The 25,612-nt window shown below is 46.1% G+C and overlaps 1 protein-coding gene across 4 annotated transcripts in view; it reads left to right on the forward strand.

Annotated features, from left to right (window-relative positions):
• Positions 1 to 25,612, forward strand: part of PTK2B (protein tyrosine kinase 2 beta) — a 126,915-nt gene that overhangs the window by 69,531 nt on the left and 31,772 nt on the right. For all 4 annotated transcript variants that reach the window (XM_082622196.1, XM_082622199.1, XM_082622198.1 and 1 more), the window contains exons 3-5: positions 20,103 to 20,281; positions 20,822 to 20,909; positions 22,098 to 22,177. In XM_082622196.1, the coding sequence (XP_082478322.1) occupies positions 20,103 to 20,281; positions 20,822 to 20,909; positions 22,098 to 22,177 (347 nt within the window). The remainder of the gene's footprint in view (positions 1 to 20,102; positions 20,282 to 20,821; positions 20,910 to 22,097; positions 22,178 to 25,612) is intronic.

The following is a 25,612-nucleotide window of genomic DNA, read 5'->3' on the forward strand; positions in this document are numbered from 1 at the left end:
CTCTCTCTCTCCCTCTCCCTGCTCCTTTCCCCATCTCCACTCTTACTTTCTCCAGGGTAGTTTGACCATATGTCCCGGTTGTATCACACAGTCCTAGTTTGTACACACTGTCCAGGGATGACTATGAACAGTGCCCCTGCCAATCTCAAGAGCATCATGATTCGGAGGATAAATGGTCACCTACTGCTAATTGCCGTTCTCACTCCTCTCTGCCTGGCACGCTGACCTGCTGGCTCGTGGTGTTTTTCCCTCCCCTGCTGACCCCAGCTGACCCACTCCCTGCATGGGCCCATCTGTATCCATCAGTGGCCCATCTGTGTCTCACACAGGAGGGCCTTAAGCAGAAAATGAGGCAGTCGTGTGTTATATGGTGTGCTTCCAAGGACACCAGCAGAGCGCCCATGTTCAAAATCCCTCTCCCTCGGCCAGCCTCTATCGTGCTGAGAAGCCACGATCAAGACCCACCCTTGTTTTGTCCCGAAGCATCACCCCCACTTAGCATCCACATTTACATCCCTGGGAGGGTTAGAGACGGAGCCATCCTGTGCCCTTCCCGCTGGTCCAGTGGTGTCCCCTCCCCTCTACAGCAGGGATTCCAGGCTGCGGGATGGCCAGCAGGTGCCGCTCGCCTGGTGTTTGAGGAGAGCACAGTCCAATCCCAAAGGCAGCCTGCTCTACACATGCCTGGACTAACTGCCCTCCCTGTAGATTCAGCGGTCATACAATACATTCCAGAATATTCCCAGAGAAGGAGATTTCAGATACTGCGACCCACTGTCCCTGCACTAGACTCATCAGACATTCATCCCAGTTACTTTCAAGTTTAAACCTATCACTTAACCAGACACAGGGTGTATGGATTGAATGTGTGTTCCCCCTGATCCCCCACCCAAATCCGTATGTTGAACCCCTAACCCCCAATGCAATGGTATTAGGAGGTCGGCTTGAGGTCATGGCAGCTGGGCTCCCATGATGGTTTAGTGTCCTGAGAAGAAGGTGAAGAGACCAGGGCTCTCTCCCCTGCCGTGTGAGGGCACAGCCAGAGGGCGGCTGTCTGCAAACCAGGAAGAGAGGGCCCACCAAGAACCCCATCTCCTGGCCCCTTGATCTTGGACTTCTCAGCCTCTAGAACACTGAGGAATAAATGTTGTCATGTAAGCCACCCAGTCCGTGGTCACCTGTTGTAGCAGCCCGAGCAGACACAGGGGCAGCAGCTGCTTGTGGTCAGAGGAGAGTCTCCAGGCCACAGTTTGTGGGCCCATGTCCTTTGTTTCCAGAGCAATCCCCGCTGCCCTCTTCGCATGTCTCCACGGGCAAGACCATGAGGTTGAGGTGCAAGAGGAAGGGAAATCGTGACTCCTCGTCCCGGGAAGCCGCTGTCGCTAAAAGAAAGGTTACCCTAAAGAGAATAACGGAGCCACACAAGGCCAGCCCCCCACACATGAGAACAGCCCTGGGAAACCTGAGACAAGGGTTTCATCCAGGAAACCACGGACCGACACCACAGAGACACTCACAGTGCTATAAAAAGAGGCACATTCACAAGGACCCCCTCCTTTCTGTACCCCGTCCCCATTTCCTGTATGTGCGCAGCAGGCCCGCCCACCCAGCCCTGACACCTGCAGAGGCAAGCTCGAGGTGGACGTGCAGCATTCTGGGCCCCTTTATTCACTGTGCGCCCGGATTCATGCCGTCCACAAATTAGCAGCCAGGTGCCTGTGCTTACGTTTCTATTTTTAAACAGCAGTCGCATTGCTGAATGTCCTTGTTAGGTACAGGCTTTTAGCACATCCAAGTGAAAGCTTTCACAGTAAGTTATGTTAACTTTTATTATTTTGCTCTTCAATCATTTTTTTTTGAATTTTTGAATTCTGTTTTCTTTATTTTTTATACAGCAGGCTCTTATTCATTATCCGTTTTATACATATTAGTGTATATATAATTTTTGAAAAATTATCCCTTAGGTGTGTGAAGAACTCAGAACTCGTATTGCTGTTGTTATTTGCTTCCTAGGGCTGCTGTAACAAATGACCATGATCCTCGTGGCCTAAAACAACAGAAGTGTGTCCTCTAGCAGTGCCAAAGGCCGGACTGTATCAAGGGGTCGCAGGACTGGGCTCCCTCCAAGGCTCTAGGGTGGAATCCTTCCTTGCTTCCTTCAGCTTTTGGTGGCGCCAGGCTTCCTTGGCTTATGGCTGCATCACTCCAATCTCAGCCTTCATCTTCGCATTCCTTTCTCTTCCTTTCTCTTCCTTCTGTGCGTCTCTCCTCTGTGTGTCTTTTATAAGGACGCTTGTCATTGGATTTAAGAACCCCTCAGATAGTCCAGAATGATCTCATCTTGAGGTCCTGAACGTAATGACATCTAAAAAGACTCTTTTTCTAAATGAGGTCACATTCACAGGTTCCAGGCCATGGACTCATCTTCTGGGGGCCACCATTCAAGCCACGACAGCCACCAGTTGGGATCACTATGGCAGTTGCTTGCACCCCCATTCAGGGGCACACAGACACACGTACACAGCACACAGGGCAGTATGAGCATTTTGCACACGTATGCACACCCATAGTGACGCAAAGCCGAGTGTTGCAAAGTGACCACAGGCTGATGAAATCCTATCACTTTTCCTTGCCCTTTCCTGGGATTCTCAGTTGCCGGCCGGCTGTGGGTTGTCCCCTCCCTGGCCTGATTCCCGTGACACTGACAGGCTGTATGTCGCCACAGTCTGGTCCCTTGTCACTCCTCAGGTGATCTCATCCAGTCACATAGCTTGAAATTCTCATTTTACCCAGTGGTGCCCAAATCTGAAACGCTGGCTCCAGCCTCCTCCCATAACTCCCGGCCACATGTCCACCTGCCTGCCTTTCATCTCTGCTGGCCGCCCAGCCTCCATGCGAAGAATCAGCTCAGAATCCTCGCCTGAAACTCTGCTTCTCCTCCAGTCTGTCCGGCTCCACTAACTGCCGCTCTGTTCTTTCAGTTATTGTGTCTCAGGCTTTCGACCAAGGAGTCTCTTCCTTGAATTCTTTCTTCCTCTCACACTCTGTACTTCATCCATCAGGAAATCCTGTCTGCTCTACCAGCAAAACACATCCGGATTCTGACCATTGCCTTCTCGCCACTTCCGTTGCCTCTTCCCTGGTCCAGGCTGTCAGCATCTCTTACCTGGAATAACGCATTCACCTCCGAACTGCCTCTGCCCTTATCCTCCTGTGATCCATTCCACAGGTAGCGGCCATGGTGAATTTTTAAAACACAGGTCAGTTGGAGGGATATATTTAAGGTATAGCTTCAAGCATATCACCGCTCTACTTTTTTTTTTTTTTCCGGTATGCGGGCCTCTCACTGTTGTGGCCTCTCCCGTTGCGGAGCACAGGCTCCGATCGCGCAGGCTCAGCGGCCATGGCTCACGGGCCCAGCCGCTCCGTGGCATGTGGGATCTTCCCGGACTGGGGCACGAACCCGTGTCCCCTGCATCGGCAGGTGGACTCTCAACCACTGCGCCACCAGGGAAGCCCTCACTGCTCTACTTTAAACTCTCTGATGACTACCTTCCTCGCCCAAAATACGATCCAAAGTCCTTACCCTGGCCTGCAACAGGGTCAGCAAGCAAGGCCTGCAGGCCAAATACGGCCCACCACCCGTTTTTGTAAATAAAGCTTTATTGGGACAAAACCCCACTCAGTTGTTTACTATTGTTTGTGGTGCTTTTGAGCACAAGGGCAGAGTTGAGTAGTTGCAACAGAGACCATCTGGCCCACAAAGGCTAAAATATTTACTACCTGACCGTTTATAGAAAAAGTTTGCTGAGCCCTGGCCTGGCCCTTCTGACCCTTTCCCCTATCACTTTCCTCTGTTCCCTCCCCGCCTCAGCCCCACTGGCCTCTTCACAGTCACCCAGATGTGCCAAGCACACAGGGCCTCGTAGATGCCCACCTCGGGGTCTCTGCATTCTGGTCCCTTTGCCTGGAAGGGTCTTCCCCCACGAGGCCACCCCTCTCTCCCTGACTTCCTTCAGGGATCCATTCAAATGCCCCCATATCAGAGAGGACTTTGCTGGCCACTCCATGTAAAATAGCGACCCCACCCAACCCCTCCCCCGGCATCATTCTTGTGCCCTTACCTGCTTTGTTTGTCTTCCTGGCACTTATCAGAACCTGAGATATTATTATGCTTATTTGTTTATTGTTAACCCCCAATAGAAAATAAGCTCCATGAGAGAGGGACATTTTGTTTCCCCAGTTTGCTGAATTAATTAATGAGTAGTTATTTAGTGATGGATGGATGGATGGATTCCAGTTATGAAGCCCGCAGAGACTGGTTAGAATTCCATGTCTCAACTCCAGATTCCAGTAAAGGAGAGGGAGCTTCAGGCTGACCTGGTGTGTACAGGGGGCGGTGTCTGGGGTCAGTGGCATTAAATGCCAAGAGGTGCTGTGAATGGGGTGTAGGCAGAGGGGTTCATATAACCACTGCTACAGTCTTCCCAGATGAGGCAAGCAATCTGAAGTCACCAGCGGGGTTGAAAACTATCCAACTATTGTCCAAGTCGCATCCAAATTCACTGAATCAGAAGCTCAGGGGTGCTGGGACTGGCCACTGCCCTGAAGTACCCACTTCTGCCTGCAGGATGCCTACCTGGCTCACATGCCCTGGGGAAGGATTATCAACCATCCCCCAGGTGGGGCGGAGCCCCAGGGTAAGAAGTCATGGTAGAGGATCTGAGAACTCACAAGATACTCAGAGTCTTGGAGGGTCTGTGAAAGGATGACAAGAGCAGGCTTGATGGGATGGAATTGAAGATGAAGAGTGTAGGTGGGCATCAGGTGCTTGGAGGTGGCACATTGTGCTCCCGTTTCCCTCATCCAAGCACTTGACAGGTTGTATCGTAATTGCCTCTTGTCAGTCTCTAAACGGAGGTGGCCTCCTGGAAAGCAGGGATTATATATTGCTCACCATTATCTCCCCAGTGCCTACTTATAGCCTAACACAAAGTAGGCACTCAGTAGATGTCTGTATAATGAATGAACTGAACAAGTGAATGAGCTGAGCCTACAGAGCACAAAGGAGACTAGGAATCTCCTACATCACTTGATATAAAGACCAAATAGGAAGTTGACTGGAAGGAAGTTCAGCCTTCATAAATGATAAAGTGTAGGAGGGTTAATAGAATTTCAGCTGGTTTCAAATAGAATTTCCTGTATACTCCTGGGCAAGTCACTTGACCTCCCTGGGTCTCAGTGTCTTCATTTAAAATCAGAATCAAATTAAGTGATCTCTAAATTTACGTGAGGCTCTAAAATTCTGGTCTAAGTTTTATGACCTTATTAAAGTCTGAATAGTTGAATATCTGTGGAGTTGTAGATTTTATTCTTATGGCTGCATCAGTGAGGTTTGCTTTCACATATGAGCTTCTAGGATCTAGAAGGCAAAATAACCATTCAGCTTAACTTCCATCAAGACCTGAGTGAATTTTGGCCCTTCTTTTTCTCTCTAGCCCTGTGACATTTACTGTCTAGTCAGAATTTTTATTTTATTTACTTATTTATTTATTGGCCGCACCGTGCAGCACTCGGGATCTTAGTTCCCCAACCAGAGATCGAACCCTTGCCCCCTGCAGTGGAAGGGCGGTGGCCTAACCATTGGACCGCCAGGGAATTCCCAGCATCTTAATCCTAGAGTTTTATATTTTACAAGGAGTTTATTCATCTCTTAAAAGCTGAGCCTATAAGCAGGGGAGGAGGTCTCCACCGGGTAGCACGTGAACCAAGCTCGTGGGCATAAGCTATGACATTTGTCTCAAGTTGGAAGCTTATGTCTTCTCCTGTCATTTAACTGTGGATTTGTTATGCCTCATCTGCTAAACTAAGCCCAATACAATAGCTAAACTTAGACATTTATTTTTGAAGAGATTTTTTTACAAGTATAAAATAAATACATGAAAGACAAACATGAGAGAACTATAAATCATGATCTCTCATGAATGTATATGCAAAAATCCTCAACAAAATATTAGAAAATTGAATCCAACAAGATGTAGAATGAATACATGTTCACTCAATGACAATAATAATAATAATAGCATTTTATTTAGCACTATTATGGGCAAGGCATTTTGCTGACCTCTTTACTTGTATCATTTCATTAAATCCTCACAAGAACCCTATGAAACAGGAAAATTTTTACATTTTACAAATGGGGAAACCAAAGCAGAGAAGTTAATTTGCCCAAAGTCACGAAGCAAATCAGAGACTCTGACTCCTGAGGCCATTCTCTGAACCACTACAATATATACAAAAGTTCAAACACAGGAAACTCAGAAGAATAAAAACATATATGTGTGTAATTGCACCCCTGCAAGACAACACTGTTAACATTGTGATATGTTTCATTCTGGACTTGTTTATTTCTACTTCTATCCCTATCATGCTTTGTATATGATTTTATATACTACAACTCCCACTAATCATAACAGGGAGTTAACAATCTCTTTATACAATTTTACAAACTAGCACATAAACCCTGTGTGGTCCTCCCATCATTTTCATGGTCCTTTTCAAACTATTTGGATTGGTTGTCTATTGTGGGGCTTTTGCTGTTTTTAAAATTGCTACAGTGAGTTTCTTTGTGTACAGAGTATTTCTGTATTTTAAATTGTTTCTTCAACTTACGCTTTGGCTGCCATAACAAAATGCCACGGGCCTGGGGGCTTAAACAAGAGAAATTTATTTCTCCCAGTTCTGGAGGCTGGAAATCCAAGATCAGGGTGCCAGGATGGCTGGGTTCTGGTGAGAACCCTCTTCCTGGCTTGCAGGTGGCCATTTCTTGCTGTCCTCACATGGCAGAGAGAGAGAGCTCATCACTCTTGTGTCTCTTCTTATAAGGGCACTAATTTTATTCATGAGGGCTCCACTCTCATGACCTAATCACCTCTCAAAGGCTTCACTTCTAGATACCATCACATTGAGTATTAGGGCTTCAGCATATGAATTTGGGGGTGACACCAACATTCAGTCCACAGCATGCTTCCAGGCATAGAACTAAGGCCAAGATATAAACACATTTCAGGTTCTTGATACAAAACATATACTCCTTTGATATCTGTCCTTGCAGTAGGATGGGAGCTCTCCGGGGCCAGGACTTTGTCTCATTCTCTGCTGTATCCATAGCACCTAGAAGGGGGCCTGATACGGGGAATGTGCCCAGTATGTAATTGTTGAATGCATAGGTAAGAATCATTGAGAGGTTTTCTTGTGTAATTTTTGGTATATGCAGAAGAAAATAGGTACCAAATAGACGAGTAGGCGGTTCTCCCTGGGGGCTGTTCCACATCTCATGGAAAGTGGTGTTTGGAAACGTGTACGGGCCTTCTTTATTTTGCTTGTCACGTTGTCATCATTGTCAGGATGACCAGGGCCAGGGGCAAGGCATTCAGTGGGCTGCAGCCATGGGTGCTGAATAGCACCACACAACAAAGAATCATCTGGCCCCAAATGCCAACGGCGCCTGTTGGGACTCACTAATGTGAGTTATGGAGCATTATGGTGAAACGAACACCCCAAACCCATCGCCCTGTGTGAGAATAAAACCTCACTAGTCATGCTGAAGTGACTCACTCCGAGGCAGACACTACACGCCACACAAACAAATCAGTCATTACGAGATATTTTGGTAGGAAGACTTTTTCAAAGAAGTTCATGAAGTCCTCTTGGTTCTGTCCTAATGGACCTGTCACATTCTTCATCCCTTCTAAATCTCAGCTTGGCATCCAGAGCCTTTCCTTGTGGGTTATTAGTAAATCCAAACATTTGACATAATAGTGTTATTTTTAACAGAATATTTTTCAGAGACGCCTCTTATGTTCAGTTCAAGTCATTTAAAAAGAAGGCCTCTTGTTGCCTTTTCCACCTGTTTTGGCACTTTCTCAGAGCCTCACTTCCTGTCTGCACGTGTAGCAGAAGGGGAAAGGAAGGAGCCTGCTATCGTGAGCTTCGCCCTAGGAACATAAAGCCCTCATGGCTTTCTTGCTCCAAGCAGAAGGAAGTCATTTTTCTCTGCATTTTTTCTTCTCCATGGCCACGACCTGACATCCTCCAAGGTTCATTCATCACGCGTCAGCCTCCTGCTGCTGCCAGTACCAGCTTAAGCTTGGAAACGGTCTCAGATCCCTTTTCCAGAGATGGCTTTGCTCAGCCACCTGCACCTCTTCTGTGGATCTGAAGGGCTGTTGGAAGTCACCAACAACCATGGCTCCCTCCTTGGCCACTGCTCAGCCAGTTACTCCACGGGAGTGGATCCCGGTCCCAGGGCACCAGCTCCCACTCAGGCTGGGAGAGTCTAAGGAGCCTCTCTGCCCAGGGACCCTTAGACTCCATTTCAGGCTCTCAAATATATGTCTCAGTTATAGACTTCTTGAGTTAATTACTCCCCAGGATGACTTGAGCTTGAGCCATGCTTATCCCTTCTTCATTGTCCACCCATCATGGCCATGGCCAGCATTTATTTAGCACCTACTGTGTGCTACCATTAGGCTAAGCTCTTTACGTGTCTGGAACCCACTTAAAGCTGGCCAGCTTGCTTTTCCCTTGAAGCCAGTCTCAGTAGTATCACATTTCCAAAAAACTATTAGTCTGTCATGTAAAACTAATTGGAAATCAATTTAAATCTTTACTGAAATCTCTTTGGGGAAAAATATCATTGAGGGATCACTTTCAAGATAAACAGCAAAATTTCTTAAAATTTTTATCACCATTTCTTAATATCCAATAGGGTTGGCTCCTGTCCAAAAATATCTTTACTTGCATTTTTTAAAATTCCTGAAATCTAGTCCACAAAGGCTCTTGTCTTTCTCCCCTCTATTGCTCATGGCAAAATTCATTCTTTTTTTTCCCTTAGTCACTTTTTGCTTCTTCCAGTGTGTAAGTCAAATTCAACTGGATTGGAACCTCTCTGCTTCATGCTCCCCCATTACCAAGTTCACACGACGAAAGTTCAAGAGTTGTGTGGTACATGGAAACCTCCTTAGATAATGGGGGGGGGGGGCAGTGTCACATGTTTATAATTTTATATCTGCTCCTTTTATTTATATCACATGTTATCTTATCTAATCCCACCCAAAAATCTCATGATGGAAGAGATATGCTCCCCACTTTACAGATGAGGAAATGGAGATTAAGTGACACGGCCACGACCACACAGTCTTGGCCAGATCCAGTAGACGCCAAAGCCTTGGTGATGTCATTAATCACCACACTCCTGATCTCTTGAACATTTTTGAATGTGGGTCACTGTCCCTCATAACCCCAACTTGTTATCCAGAGAGCTGGCTCCTATTCATTTAATCATTCATTCATTCCTCAGGTATTTGAGGATCTACTTTGGGCCAAGGACTGGGCTTGTAGAGGACAATATTGTGTCTAAGGTTTGGCTTTTGACCTTGCATTTGAAAGGTTAAAAAGGCAAACATCAGTAATTGTCTTAGTTCTAATTGGTAAATGTCTGTATTCATTTCTTAGGGCTGCTATAACGAAGTATCACAAATGGGGTGACTCAGAACAACAAAAATGCATTGTATCACAGACCTGGAGGCTAGAAGTCCAAGATCAGGGTGTCGACAGGGCCATGGTCCCTCTGAAACCTGTAGGAGAACAATCTTTCCTTGCGTCTTCCTAGCCTCCGGTGGGTTGCTGGCAATCATTAGTGCTCCTGGGCTCATAGAGGTATAACTCAAATCCCCCATCTTTACATGGCATTCTCCCTGTGTACATGTCTCCCTCTGTGTCCGAATTTCCCTTTTTTATAAAGACATCAGTCATATTGGATCAGGGCCCACCTTAACTACCTCATTTTAACTTGATTAGCCTGTAAAGACCTTGTTTCCAAATAAGGTCACATTCTAAGGTACTGGTGGTTAGGATTTCAACCTACCTTTTGGGGGAGACAAAATTCAACCCATCACAGCATCTTGTAAGATGTGTGTGCAAACTTCTTTGGGAACCCAGGGGTGGAAACAAGCCCTGTCTAGGCAAGTCAGGGAGGGCTTCCCAGGGGACCTCACAGTGCTAATGGGCCTTATAAAGGATAACTTGCAGCTCAGCGAGGGGGAGGACAGGAGGGGAGGGGACCAGGTGTCCTCCAGGTGGGACATGCTGGGCTTGGAGAAGAAAGAGAGTAGTCCTGGGAGGCGGGCACTTAGAGTGCCTCATGGGTGAGTGTGGGAGATGAGGCTGGAAAAAACATAGGAAAATTCCATAGGGCCTTTTATGCCTCACGCTAAAGAGTCTGGATCTTATCCCATAGAACATAAGGACCCAGTGACAAAAGTCACCTGTTTAAATTTGCCTTCCATCTCAAAGGGATATCTTTTTAAAGAGAATTTAAGCCGGACTTTATAAAACTAAGGCTTCACATTATTAAATTTTTAAGTTCCATCATTTTTAAAAGAGGAGCATTTTGCCTTCATAAACCAAAGAGTAAAGAGGGTGAGTCAGATCAAGCCTGGAAAACAAGTGAAGGCCAGATCCTCAGATGGGTTCCCGCAAAGCAGACCCCGAGATGCCCTTTGCAGGCAGGAAGCATCGGTAAGCCCCCGTGAACCTCACCTGCAGGGAATGACAGAGCAGGAATGGGCAGAGAGAAAAGTTGGGCTGTGACGCGGCCGCATCACAGGGAGCACTGGAGCTGGGATGGCCCAGCAGAGCTGTTCCAAATTAGGATGAAAGGACAGGGCCTTTAAACCCCCAGTGTAACCAGTCAGTGGATGCAGGCTGCCCCCAGTAAGGGCTGTGACCTCAGGCAAGATGCAGGCACTTCTGGGGGAGGGAGTGGGGGATACATTGATTGTGTCAGGTTGTTCCTAAAAACCCAGCCACTCACATGAGGTATGTTTCATAAGCTCAAGCGAGAAAAACCAAAAAGCTTAGGTATTTTATAAAAAGAAAAATTAGGTGAACCTGAGAAAATCACGAGAATACAGAGATTACGACAGAAGTTATAAAATGTGACCGAGGTACAAGGACTATTAGATCAAAGCAACAGAGAAAGAGGCAAGAAACAGTCCCACACATATAGGCCCTGAATGTTAGATATCCTGCTGAAATCAATTTCATTTTCAGCCATACCTCACGCTATATACAAAAATCAATTTCAGATTAAAAAAATGTGACTCAGCTCCAACAAAAGAGTGAGAAAGTGGATTGAGTAATTAATTGCTTGGGTGACCTTTTTCTCTTTGGAAAGAAATTGTTCTGGGCTTGGGGACAAGCATCTAGTCCTGTTCCTTCTTTGTTTCTGGCCAGCAAGAGGAAACACCAGAGAATAGGGAGAGAGGTGAAGGCAGTTTGGGGTCTTCATGCTATTTGATAAAGCCAATAAATCAACGTCAGCCAAGCAGGAAGAAAAGCCATAGAAATCCCACTGTTTGCAAGAAAGCCTCAGAAGCTGTGAGCCACGGGCTGTCCAGGGGCCTGCTGTTCAGTAGCCCTCAACGTTGGTGGAAGGAAAGGTTTTTCCTGTAGCAAAATAGAATCCTGGGTTTAGCTAAATAACAATTGATAAAATGAAGACAGCTTTTTATTTTCTTTTCTGTCATGTTACATGTGGTAATTTTGTGAGTAGGTAAATATCTTATACTGTTGTTTTTAAAAGTGATTTATTCATAGACAAAGAAATATGGAACTCATTAATGACAAATTGTGAGCAATGGGTGGAGGGCTGGTTTTGCTACTCCCACCATTTGCGTGAGAAGCTGTGTGAATATGAATGAAGAGGCAATGAAGGGTGAGGGGAAAGCCAGGGCTGATGCAGAAGCCTCCACGGGGAGATTATGTCAAACCTCAAAGTTTTTTCTTTTAAACTGATTTCCCAGCCCGCTCTGGGGCCCCCATCACTTAAGCTGCTTTCCTCCTCTCACCCCCTGAATAGAAGCTTCTTGAGGCGGGGGCTCTGTGTGAGCTCTGGGGCTCCTGCTACACTTTGCAGAATGCATACGTCATAGATAGTTGCTGATGGTTGGAATGAAGGAACCGTCTGCAGCTTCACAGGACAAGGACAGGGAACAGCAGGAAGGAGGCTGTGGCTCGGGGAGCTTGTCATCCTACTAGAAGTACATGTCAGAACGGGGTTCACAGCCTGGGCTTGGGTGACCCCAAAGTTAGTGCTCTTTGTATGTCACCTGTGGTTGTCAACTTTGTCACACCCCAGGTATGCCTGGAGGATGGACACACTTTGCAGTGCAGTTCTGACCCAGTGCAATTGGGGAGCTAGCACAGACTTCACAGGTTGAGGGCACAGTCCTCCACAAGACACCCTTCCTCAGAGTTCCCAGGCCACCCACACTTCTGACCAACTGGCTACAAATTTAGGGGTTCCCACTACCTCAGTTTCAATAATTTGCTAGAATGACTCACAAAACTCAAGACAATTAAAATTTTATTATAAAGGATACAAATAGGAACCAGCCAAATGAAGAGACACATAGGGTGAGTTCTAGGAGGGTCCCAAACATGACGTTTCTGTGTTCTTAGGACATGTCACCCTCCAGCTAGCATTACCAACCAGGTACCTCCCCCAGCTTCAGTGTCTAGAGTTTTTATTGGGGTTTAATGATGTAGACATAATTGATTGATTGATTGTTGATTGATTGTGTCATTGGCCATGTAATTTGACTCAATCTCCAGCCCTCCTTGTCTCCCTGGAGGCCAGACTGATATCATGTGACTCAAAGCTCCAAACCTCTAATCACATGGTTGATCTTTCCAATAAGGCCAGCTCCCATCATGAGACTACCTAAGGGCCCACCATGAGTTACCTCATCACCATAAACCTCGGTGGTGAGGTTCGGTCCAAGGTACCCATCAGGAACAATAAAGACACTCTTATCGCTTAGGAAATTCCAAGCGTTCAGAGGCTCCCTTCCCAGAAGCAAGGACAAAGACCAGCCAAGTTCTTTCCTGTACAACATCCTGTCATCAGTAACCAGCAGGGTGATGGCGATGGTGGGTGGAGTAGCCATTTGGTAAAGCGCCATCTCCCCAGGAACTTCAGGTTTGCTCCTCCAGGAAGAAGCTCCCCTGCAACCCAATAAAAAGTCCCTTCAGTACCAGGCAGCCTCCCAAGAATGCATTTCATGTTTAGAAAATCCCCAGATTCTTCCTTACCTGAAACTGAAATCAATCTTCCTTTGAAAATCTGTTGGATGAAGAGTCTCTTAATGCATTTCCACCCCAAGGATCTAGAGTTAACCTTATCCCAACATCCCTACAGCAGAAATTTGTTGCTTTTTAGCAGGAAACCTAGAAAAAATTTGGCATAAATTATGCCCTGGAGAGTTTCACAAGCCACAGACCAAAGAGCTGGATTCAGTCAGGCCCCTCTCAGAGGCTCTGAGTAGAAGAGAAGCTGAAAAGCCCCATCTAGCCTGGCAAAAATTTTATTTGTCCATTTGATATGGTGCCTTTACTTCTCATATGGCTGGGAGTCTCCCTCACCAGGGTCTCTCTTCATTTTGAAATTATTTCAAACTTATAAAAAAAAGTTGAAAAAACAGTCCAAAGAACTCCCATATCACCTTCACCCAGATTCCCCAATTGTCCAAATGTATCATTTGCCGTATGTAGTAGCTCTAGCTCTTGATAAACACACATACAATATGCCCACTATCATTATTCTCTTTCTGAATTATTTGAAAGCAAGTTGCAGCAATACTGCTCCACCACTGAAAAGACTCCAGTGTTGGGCTTCCCTGGTGGTGCAGTGGTTGAGAGTCTGCCTGCTGATGCAGGGGACACGGGTTCATGCCCCGGTCCGGGAAGATCCCACATGCTGCGGAGCGGCTGGGCCCGTGAGCCATGGCCGCTGAGCCTGCGCATCCGGAGCCTGTGCTCCGCAACGGGAGAGACCACAACAGTGAGAGGCCCGTGTACCGCAAAAAAAAAAAAAAAAAAAAGACTCCAGTGTTTATTTCCCCACACAAGTACACTCTCCTACAGAGCTATACTGTGACCATCTAAATCAGGAAATCACCATTGCTACAAACAGCTCTACCATCCAAAACATAGAGCCTATTCAGATTTTACCAACTGTACCTACAATGTCTCTTTTTCCTGTCTGGTCCAGGAACACACATTGCATTGCGTTGTCATGTCTCTTTGGTCTCCTCCAATCTGGAAGAGTTTCTCAGTCTGAAAGAGTACAGACCTTTTGTTCTATCAATTTCTGAGGAGACCCCTCACCCAGGTCTCATGACTAGACTCATCATGAACTCTTAGCAGGGGTATCTCAGAAATGATGCTATACCCTTCTCAGTGTATCAAGGTGGGGGGCATGTCCTGTTTACCTTGTTCTAACGCTGGTCATGTTAACTTTGATGACCTGGTCATTTGTGTCTGCCAGGTTTTCCTTTGTATTTGATTAGTGTCTGAAAGGAGATACACTAAGACCATGTCAGTGTCCTATTCATCATCAGACCTCCACCCTCCAGTTTTATCATCCATTGATGAACCAACTGACACTGAGTTTGTTGCCAAATGGAGGTTTTCTATTTCCATCCTTTCTTCTACATCTACTAGTTAGCAATCTCCTGGAAAGAAGAGCATCCTCTTCTCCCCCATTTAGTTATCTATCTGTCCTAGATTCTATTTTATTCAGTGGATGCAATCCATTCCTACCGTTATAGACTTCAATGCTTAGGTTCTCCCAGACTTGGCCCATGCCAGCCCATTTAAGCTGATACTGCTTCCTTGTTATATGTCTCCAACATTCTCTAAACACTTCCTTTTTTCTAGCACAAAAAGATATTCCAGACTCATCTTGTACCTTCTTTGCCCCAGCCCTGGAATCAGCCATTTCTCCAAGGAACCCTAGATCCATTTAGTGGAGAAGGGTATTTGGAAAGTAAGACTGGGTGCTTGGTATGCACTTGACTATCAGGGTGTCATTGGTCCTAGGCTTTCTCAATAAACAAACCTCTCTCTCTCTCACTCTCTCTCTCATGAGGAGCTCTCACCAATGCTTTTAATTCCAGTTCCTCACCTAAGGTTCCTCTCTATTCTTCCTTTCTCTATATTTCAAATACTTTCTCCAACAGTAAGAAACCTATTTCCCATTATCCTCAATATATTGACTCCTTTGCTCAGTCCACCTGTATGTAACCAATTTCCTAACCACTCCAGACCTCTCCACCCTTGGCCCCACCTCCTCCTTTGACCCGCTCCTGGCTCTGCAGCCACTGCCAACCCCTCAGCCTCACTAATTTGACCCCTGGGCAAACCACCACCTCCAAGGGAAGGAAGAAAGAAAAGGAGATAAAAAGGTAGCAGAAGAAGAAAGCAGAGTTTTGTTTTGTATTTCCAATCTTTCTTTGTTTTTACAAAAGCACCAGAATCTAGAAGAGATTGCTGTGTTAAAATAATGCTAAGGTTTTTCGAGTGTTTACCTTGTGCCAAGTTCTGTCTTAAGGGGTTTTATCTAATTTAATCCTCGTAAGACCATTCAAAATAGATACTGCTATTTTCCCCACGTCACAGATGAGAAAACTGAATGCAGAGAGCTTAAATATGTTGTCCAAGGAAAACTAGCTACGTGGTGGTGGGTGGATGGAGCACTTGTAGAAGTTTGACACCAGGGCTTGTACTTCTGGCTGTTGCTGTGTTGCATGATGGCTGCCTGTGACTTGAAGGGGGCTGTCTGCTCCCCAACCCTCTCCCATCTGCAGAGAAGACAGATTTGTTCATTAACATACCACATAGATTTCAAAAACGGTGTAGCTTGGCTGGACTAATCTTCCCACATAGAATAATGATAAAATCTGGACAAAATAAAAAATCAAATTCTCTTGAAGATTCTGGAGAGAGACCACAGCAAAGCAGAAGGAAAATCTGCTCTTGAGAGGTGAACTGAAAAGAACAAAATCTGCAAATTTGTGGCTTTTGCCTAATGGCACTTTCCAATCTGGGAGAGGCTGGAAGGGCAGAAAGCAGCAGCCTTACAGGTTTGAGGTGTAAGAGGATAGAACTTGGGGCTGGCAGAGTAGCCAGAAGATTGAGGAAAGTCCTGGAAAACAGGGAGCCACAGAGAGGGTGAATACCAAAATAGAAAATTTAATTTAATTTTTTTTAATTTACTGAAGTATCATAAATTTAGCAAAAGAATAAATGAGGAATAAATTTAACAAATACCTGTACAACGTATACACTAGAAACTACAAATCATTGCTGACAAACATTAAAGACAAGCAAAATAAGTGGAAAGATATACCATGTGTGAGGATTGGAAGACTCAGTGCTGTTAAGATGCCAATTCTCCCTCGCTAAGCTATAGATGTAACACAGTCTCAATCATAATTCAGCAAACATTTTAAATAGAAAGTGACAAACTGATTCAAAAATGTATATGGAAATGCAGAGACCCAGAATAGCACAATAATCTTGGGGAGGAAATGGTGGAAGGCTTACGCTGTTTGACTTCAAGATCTCCTCGAAAGCTACAGTAATGCAGACAGCATGGTGCTGGCATAGTGCAGACACAGATCAATAGAACAGAACTGAGAGTCCAGAAATAGACCTAAACTTATATGGCCAATTGATTTTGACAAAGACAACAAGATAATTCAATTGGGAAATGAAGGTCAACAACCAATGTTGAATAACCATAGATCTTTATGAGAAAAAAAAAATGTATTTTGACCCCTACCTCACACCATACACAAAAGTTAATTCAAGATCAATCACAGAGGGCTTCCCTGGTGGTGCAGTGGTTGAGAGTCCGCCTGCCGATGCAGGGGACACGGGTTCGTGCCCTGGTCCGGGAGGATCCCACATGCCGCGGAGCAGCTGGGCCCGTGAGCCATGGCCGCTGAGCCTGCGCATCCGGAGCCTGTGCTCCGCAACGGGAGAGGCCACAACGCCCGCATATCGCAAAAAAAAAAGATCAATCACAGAGCTAAAGGTGAACGTTAAAACTATGAAGCTTATAAAAGAAAAGAGAATATCTTCATGATTTGGAGGCAGGCAAAGATTTCTTAGACAGGATGCAAAAAGCACTAACCATAAAAGAACATTTTGATAAATGAGACTTTATCAAAAGATGCAGTTAAGGAAATAAATAACAGACACAGTACAGACCTAGAGAAGCTATTCATAAAACATATACAGAGTACTTTAAGCTAGAATGTATAAGGGTCCCCTACTTCAATAAACACACACACACACACTCACACCCAAACACAAAGTGGGCAAAGAATTTAAACAAGTACTTCACAAAGGAAGACATATTAATGGTCAATAAGCAGATGAAAAAGTGCTCAATATTGTTAGTCACCAGGAAAATGCAAATTAAAAGCTCAGTGAGATTCTATGCATACCCACTAAAATGACTAATATTAAAAAGACTTATATAACACCAAATGTTGGTAAGGAGGTGGTGTAATGGAAATCTCATATATCACAGTGGAAATATAAAATAGAATAATCTTGGCAATTTCTTACAAAGTTAAACATTTATCTACCTTTCACCTAGTCATTCCTCTCCTAGGTATTTGTCCAAAGGAAATGACAACATACATACACAAAAAGACTTGTACATTAATGTTCACAGTAATTTTATTTACAATAGCCCAAAATGAGAAATAGCCCAGGTATTTAGCAACAGGGGAATGAATAATATATACTAAATGATTCCATTTATATGAAGTTCTGCAACAGGCAAAACTAAGTAAAAGTGGGAGGAAAAAATCATTGCCTAGAATTGGAGGTGGGAATGTGCATAAAGTTTGACTGAAAAGGGATATGAGGGAACTTTCTGGGGATCTGGAAGTCTCTTAATTGGTATGTGGGTTGCACAGGTGTATTCATGTGTCAAATTGTATAGCTAAAATTTGCGTGTTTAAATTAATATAAATTTCTCTGTAAAAGAAGAACTGTAAAAATTGATAATAGTTGAGTGATGGTTAGGGAGTAGATGGTGTTGTAGAGGAAGCAAGATGGCAGAATGTTAGTAATTGTTGAAGCTGGGCGATGTGTACATGGGGGTTTTTTATACTATTCTACTGACTTCTGTTTTCTTCATATATATTTGAAATTTTCAATAATCACAGGGGTCCCAGTTCTGGGGAAATCAGACTTTAGTTATATAAGTTTCAACTTGGGTAGGGAAGTCTCTAAGTTTAAAAACACCAGAGCCTGGGACTCCAGTTTGGGAGTCTGTATGGAACTGACATGGGGGCTCTGGATGGCCAAGTGGACAGAGAAGTACAGAGGGTGAGTGGTAAGAGAAATGGGTGGAAATAATGACAAAATGGTCAACTTCACAGTCTTGAACTCTTCCTATTGTCTGTGTCCCTCTCACTGTAGGTACCATTGATCACAGCCTTCTTCCTCATCCCAGGACTGAAGTTCTGATTCCTGTGCTGATTTGTTACCGCAGATAACATCTGCATTTTGTGCCTCAGTTTCCATCTCAGAGCAATACTTGACTTCTCTGATGGGCATTTGCTTTCCTAATGGGGAAGGGATTTTTCAAGCTTAGAGTCTTTTAGCTACACAACCCCATAGAGTTAAAGAGGGCTGACAGGGCTTCCCTGGTGGCGCAGTGGTTGAGAGTCTGTCTGCCGATGCAGGGGACATGGGTTCGTGCCCCGGTCCGGGAAGATCCCACATGCCACGGAGCGGCTAGGCCCGTGAGCCATGGCCACTGGGCCTGTGCATCTGGAGCCTGTGCTCAACAACGGGAGAGGCCACAACAGTGAGAGGTCCATGTACCACAAAAAAAATAAAAGGAGGGCTGACAAGAGGCAGAACTGGACTAAGACATGTGAGTGCACAGGCTGAAGAAGAACTTGGTGTTCTTTCAAAACAGTACTTTTTAAGTATTAGTTGGACATTTTATTAGTGAAAATAAGAAGAAACTGATTTTCTTCTAAGAAAAATGGTATAGCTTTCTTTTTGTTCCAATTAAGGAATTGATTATATTTGATTTACTACATTAGACAACTTCTTGGGAGATGTAACAAAAACATAAAATTTAAATAATCCGGGGTCACTGTTCTTTCTGATCAGACAGCAACCCACCCTGCATTGTTCTGCCTTCGGGCTGGTTGTATATAGGCTAGGTGGCATGCATTGCAAAGATACTCAACAGAGATTAGACAGTGCTTGTGAGTTTTTTAATTTGCCTTTGAGGGTACTTTTTGCTCCATCAGCAGTGGGCTTGATTCACCAGTTACGCATGGAACCACATGAGAAACCCGAGTTAAAGTGAAACCAATGTGATTTCAGAACTAGACAGGACCTTATAGATGATGGGTTTCCAGGCAGCTGCCAATGGACCCCCTCTTAATCCAGCTCTGGCTCTAGGCCAGGAAGCTATGGCATCAGGCTGTGGGGCAGGTTGGCTTCTGGTCAAGAAAGCAGGACTAAGGAGAGCACCTAATTTCTTGTCAACACTCTATTTCCAGTGGCCATGCTTCTTGTGTGCGAATTGTGCCATTTAATCCTTAACGCAAGTCCTGTCCTTCTATCTTGCCCAGCCCACCTTCCCATTAAGCAGCTTGGTCTACTACAAGTCCTCAGAGTCCAGTGGCTCAGGGTTCAAAATCCCAGCTTAATTCCATGAGCTGTGTGACCTCCCTCAGTTTCCTCATCCGCCAAATGGGGATGTGACACCTGCTCCCCTGTGTTGCACAGATTCAATGAAACAATGCATGCATGGTGCCCAGAAGTGCCTACTGCAGACGCTCAGTAATGCTGGCTGAATTGGGAACCATTCAGAGGGTCCTCCTTACACAGCGGATGCTGGGTTTGATTGGTTTGGTTGGAATGAAATACAGAAGCACAGAATCCATGTTCTTTGCCTCATTGCATTGCCCCTTGGCTTCTCCTGTCTCCTCTCAGTTCCTCCATCTCTGTGTCATTTTGCCAACTTGTCCATTCATCACATAGAGCCTACTGTGTACCACGCCTTGCACTAAGTGCTAGAGAATCAGTGTTGAATACAACGTTAAGTCAGAATCCCACCCTAGAGAATCACACCTCCAGGGCCTGCATGAGGACTGTGGGGGCCTAGCAGGGGCACCCCTGAGTCATGCCCCCTCTCTTCTCCTCTGTAGGAGGTCATCACCTCCATCCTGCTGAGCGGGCGGATCGGGCCCAACATCCAGCTGGCGGACTGCTACGGGCTGAGGCTGAAGCACATGAAGTCGGATGAGATCCACTGGCTGCACCCGCAGATGACGGTGGGCGAGGTGCAGGACAAGTACGAGTGTCTACACATGGAAGCTGAGTGGAGGTAGGAGAGGAGCCCCGTGCTCTCAAATGGGCGGGGGGCGGTAAGTGTGGAGTGAGAGGAGACCCTGGGAGGTCCTTTCTTGGAGCCCTTCCCAACCTCTGAGAATATTCTAGAACATCGCAGTGGCATTTTAGGTTGGTCCTTCTGCAGCGTCCAATGCATCTGTTTGCTAAGAGCTGATATGGGCTCACAGCACATCCTCATCCCAAGACAGATATCTAGGCACAGCCCTAAACAGGATGCCGTTGGCACTCTGGAGAAGGAAGAACAGAAGTGCAGGGAAGAAGGAGAGCCAGGCCAAGGGCTGGTCTGTGAACCTAAGGTAAACAGCTGCCAGCAGAGGGAGAAGATGGAGAGTCAGAACTAGCACTGACCACCATGTGCTGGCCAGCCACCCCTCTGTCCTTCGTGGTCCTCCAACCAACCACAGAGGAAGGAAAGAGGAGCAGGTCCCGAAGGGGAGGCCAGGAGCTCCACGGGCAGCTCCTGGCATGACCAGCTTCCCTGTGTCAACCGGAGAGTCTGAATTTCCTGTCCCAGGTATGACCTTCAAATCCGCTACCTGCCAGAGGACTTCATGGAGAGCCTGAAAGAAGACAGGACCACACTGCTTTATTTCTACCAACAGGTAAAAGTATTTTATCTTGTGGTCCCCATGGTCATATGACCATCCTCTCCTGGGGAGATGGAAAGACAAAGCTTAGATTTCGGAGGTCCCATTCCAGGAAACTTCTCTCGGGGACATTCCTTGGTCCCTGGTCAGCTGTCCAACCCGGCTTCCCTCACAGCTAAGGGTTGGCTAACCCCACCGCATGGGCACAGCTCCTCTTGGACTTGCCTCGTGGCTTTTCCTAGTGCTCAGGAGACCTGGCTGGGGAAGCAGGCAGAGCAGGTCCAAAGAGGAGGCAATAGTCTTAGCACGCAGGCTCAGCCGACGGACACACCTGGTGTCTACCCAGCTCTACCGCTTCCTAACCTGGTATCCCTCGGGACTTGATTTACCTGCATGAGGCTGTTTCTTCTTCTGTAAAATTGGGATGATAGTAAGAATACCTACTTTACAGGGTTCATGTGAAGACCTAATGATAGCATTAGCAGTGTGCTGGTAAACCAGCTCTCTGATTTGTAGCACTTGCCAATTTCCATGGTGTAAATACTCCCATCGTGGTCTATTTCAAAGTACCAATATTTCAACCAGCTTGCAAAATTTTGGAAAATTTAATAACTGGCTTCCATGAGCTGTTTAAAGCTGCTCACCACACCCATGGCTATAATGCACGTGACGTGCCCAGAACGGGACCCGGCAGGGAGTGAGTGCCAGGTACAGGGAGTTGCCATTGTTGTTTTCTGCCTGGCCTTAGCCCCCTCCTACACCTCCCTCCTGGTTCACTAGAGACCAAGCCAGACTTTTCTTCTACAGTGGATGACATCTGTCACCACTGACCAACAAGGCTTTGGATAAATTACTGAGTCCTCCCCAAATTCCCAGCATCCTTATCTCCAAAATGAGGAGTTGGGGAGGGGAGCCTGAACTTCCTGCCTCGTGGATCCATGAAAGAATGTGCCGTGAAAGTGCTTCAGAACCTCGAGGGCCTCAGCCTGAGCGGGATCACCACTGCCCAGGGCTCTTCCTGAGCCTCCCCTCCTGCTCTTCATCTCCTGCTACGCAATTGTGCATAGCTGGGGGAGGGGGGGAGAAATAGCTCAGGGTGGCAGGATGGTGATCAAAGCACCCACCGTCTCCTGGGGCCCTGCTCATCTCAGGGAAACAGGGAACGAGGGCGGAAGTCTGAACTTTGGCCTTTCTCCCTGCCAGCTCCGCAATGACTACATGCAACGCTATGCCAGCAAGGTCAGCGAGGGCATGGCCCTGCAGCTGGGCTGTCTGGAGCTCAGGTATGTGGCCTCAAGGCCTCTCCAGAGTGGGTGCCTGCACCTCCCCTCCTGTACTGGGCTTTTGGCCAGCTTGGACTTTCCTCCAGCGTGGGAAGCAAGAGTGGGTATGTGAGAGCTGGAAAGGGACGAGTTGTGGCCAACAGAGGGTAAGGCCCCAAGGTGCTCAGCGTCTGGTCCTCGGGAGAGAAGTGCCAGCTCCCTCTCTGGTTGGTGTCCCCTATCTTCCTTTGGCTGCCACTGCTGTTGCCTCCAGTTTGCCTGCTTCTTCCATGTACCTGCCATCCAAGTGATCCAGTAAATGTTTCTTTGAGCACTAGGCAAGTTTCTGGGAGATATTCGAATGCTGGGATTCCATCTGTATTGTTCACTGCTGCACCCCCAGCTCCAGTAGGTGCTAATAGAAATGGACAAAGTTAGTAAATCATCCGGGGAGGCCCATAAACTTCCAGTGTTTGGGAGGTGACAAGTGTGTCTACAATTGATCATAATACAGCAGAATGAAATAAGCACCACATAGACCTACATATAGGAGCCAGTAATCCTGCCCGAGGACATCAAGAGGAGGGGATGTGAACTGGTCCAGGAAGCAAGAGAACGATTTCCATCGGTAGATACTGGGGGGAACTGGGAGGTGGGGGAGGGTGCATTCTGGGCTCAGGGACCAGTGGAAGGAAAAGAGCGAACTGGAGGACCGTGGGAGGTGAGCTTAGGGAGGTGAGTTGGGGTCGAAGGTGGAAGTCTTTGAATGACAGTCTAAGAAATAAACTATTCTTGGCCGTTGGGAGCACTGGGCGCAGAGGAGGAGAATGTTAAGACCGTGCTCTAGCACTTTCTCAGCCAAAGCAGCACCATTCACTTTCACCACCCACCAGTATCCATGACCCATTCTGCCCTCTCATCACCTTTTCTGTACCCCTTGTCTGTCCTAGAACAGTGGTTCTGAAATCTGGTTGCAAATCATAGTCACCTGGGAGCTCATTAAATTAGAGATTCCCTAACCCCACCCTTGGAAACTCTGGTTTAGTAGATGTGGGTGGGACTTTGGGACACGCTTTATTTATTTATTTATTTAATTTATTTATTCATTCATTCATTCATTTATTTGGCTGCGTTGGATCTTCGTTGCTGTGTGCGGGCTTTTCATTGTGGTGGTTTCTCTTGTTGAGGAACACGGGCTCTAGGCACATGGGCTTCAGTAGTTGTGGCTCGCGAGCTCAGTAGTTGTGGCTCGCGGGCTCTAGAGCGCAGGCTCAGTAGTTGTGGCGCACGGGCTTAGTTGCTCCATGGCATGTGGTATCTTCCAGGAGCAGGGCTCGAACCTGTGTCCCCTGCATTGGCAGGCGGATTCTTAACCACTGCGCCACCAGGGAAGTCCCAGGACATGCATTTTTGACAAGTCTTCCAGATGATTTAGAGACAGTTAGCCTCGTATGAGGTGACGGTTCCAGGGTGAGTCTTGCCCTATCTGTGACCTTAAAGGTATAGAGAATAGGACTCTGCTGCTGCTTCTGCTAAGTTGGGGGGCATTGAGGAATTCTGGCTCCCATCCTCTATCTCAGAGAGAGTGCTGAGGGGTCCCCCAGGGAGAGCCGTGGGATGGGAAGGGGGGCTTCTGAAACTGTTGGCATCTGTGACGGAACAGGTCAAGGACAGCCTCGGAGGGCTCCTCCTTGCTTTCCTACTTGGTAGCTGTCTCAACAAGCCAGGGAACACAAGGGTCCCCTTCACAGAGGAAGTCTGCACCCCTGATGCCAGTTGGAAGACAGACCACCTCGCCGCAGTTGGCAGTGGTCCTGGGAGTTGCGTGCTGCTGGTTCGGGGGCTCTCCGCGAAGTTTACCTTATTACATGTGCCATGTATGCCTTCCAAGACCATCACAGTATTGCAACTTAAACACGCCTATCTTCTCCTCTGAAATTAGACAACTTAAAAAAGCCCACCTTTACCTTTTTGTTTGTGGATCTCATACCCAGGACTCCAGTGTCACTTTGAGACTCTGATCACAGAAGTCACTATCAAAATATCATCACTTAGTAGTAAAATAGCAGCATAGAGAAGACCCATGAGCATTCTAGTTCATGTTCTTCTTTCCTTGAATCACTCCCAAACTATTATTGGTTGTAATAATAATGACTATTATTATTTAGCACCGGGCACTGGGCTAAATACACTGGAGGACAAAGTGCGCCAACTGACGTGGCTCCATTTATAGTCTTATAAGGAATGGATAGTCTCTTGGTGTTGGCTATCTTATCAACTCAGGATTATTCCAAAACCTATGCTTGTTTTACGACAGGGATGTATTATTTCACATCTCCCCTAGCCTGATGAGCAGAGTCAGATAAATGTTCCTATTCTTACGGGCTGACCTTCGAGATACAACATATATTCGGGAAAAGATATGGAAAACACCTATTTTGTAAACTTCATAGATTTTCAAGCCTATAATTTTTAAAGTTGAATACAAAGCTATCCATTATCATGGACTATTTTAAAGTCAAGTTATGACTATTTCTAACCAAGAGAGACAGATATATTTCTGAAAATCAGGCCATAATGCAGAATTTTCAAGGCTGTGATTTTTTTTCCTGAAAAGGTTCCAGAGTGCAGTCTACCTACATATTATGGGGAAAAGTCCTATTAACATTGTTGTGTCACCTGCCTACCCATAATATGATGTCTCCAGAAAAAAAAATGTATTCTTTCCTAGCTTAAAAAAGAAGTGTGGGGCTTCCCTGGTGGCACAGTGGTTGAAAGTCCGCCTGCCGATGCAGGAGACACGGGTTTGTGCCCCAGACCAGGAAGATCCCACATGACGCAGAGCGGCTAGAACTGTGAGCCATGGCCGCTGAGCCTGTGCATCCAGAGCCTGTGTTCTGCAACGGGAGAGGCCACAACAGTGAGAGGCCTGCGTACCGCAAAAAAAAAAAAAAAAAAAAAAAAAAAAAAGGTATATGCACAAGATATGAGATTACCAAGATGAATCCTCAATGGACTCAATTCATAGCAAGGAGCCATTGGGCATAATGATGAAGAGCAAAGGGTCTGAAGCTGGGCTGCCTGAATGTGCATCCTGGGTCTTCCACTTACTAGGCAAGTTACTTCATCTCTCTGTGCCTCAGTTCCTTCATCTGTAAAATGGGAAGGATGATAATGGTAGCAACCCTACAAGCTTGTTATGAGGAATAAATGAGTTAACATATTTAAAGTAGTTAGAACAGTGATAGAGACAGAAGAATTCACTAGTTATTCATTGCTTGTACTCATTAATTTTTTCTCTTTACCTTTATTTTGCTGTTTATTTACTTCAGTTGACTTTATTTTTTAGAACAGTTTTAGGTTCACAGCAAAATTGAGTGGAGGGTACAGAGATTTCCCATAAACCCCTGTCCCCATCAACATCCGCCACCAGCATGGTTCATTCGTTACAACTGA

Source organism: Mesoplodon mirus (assembly GCF_964341445.2).
Source record: "Mesoplodon mirus genome assembly, chromosome: 1".
NCBI lineage: Eukaryota > Metazoa > Chordata > Mammalia > Artiodactyla > Ziphiidae > Mesoplodon > Mesoplodon mirus.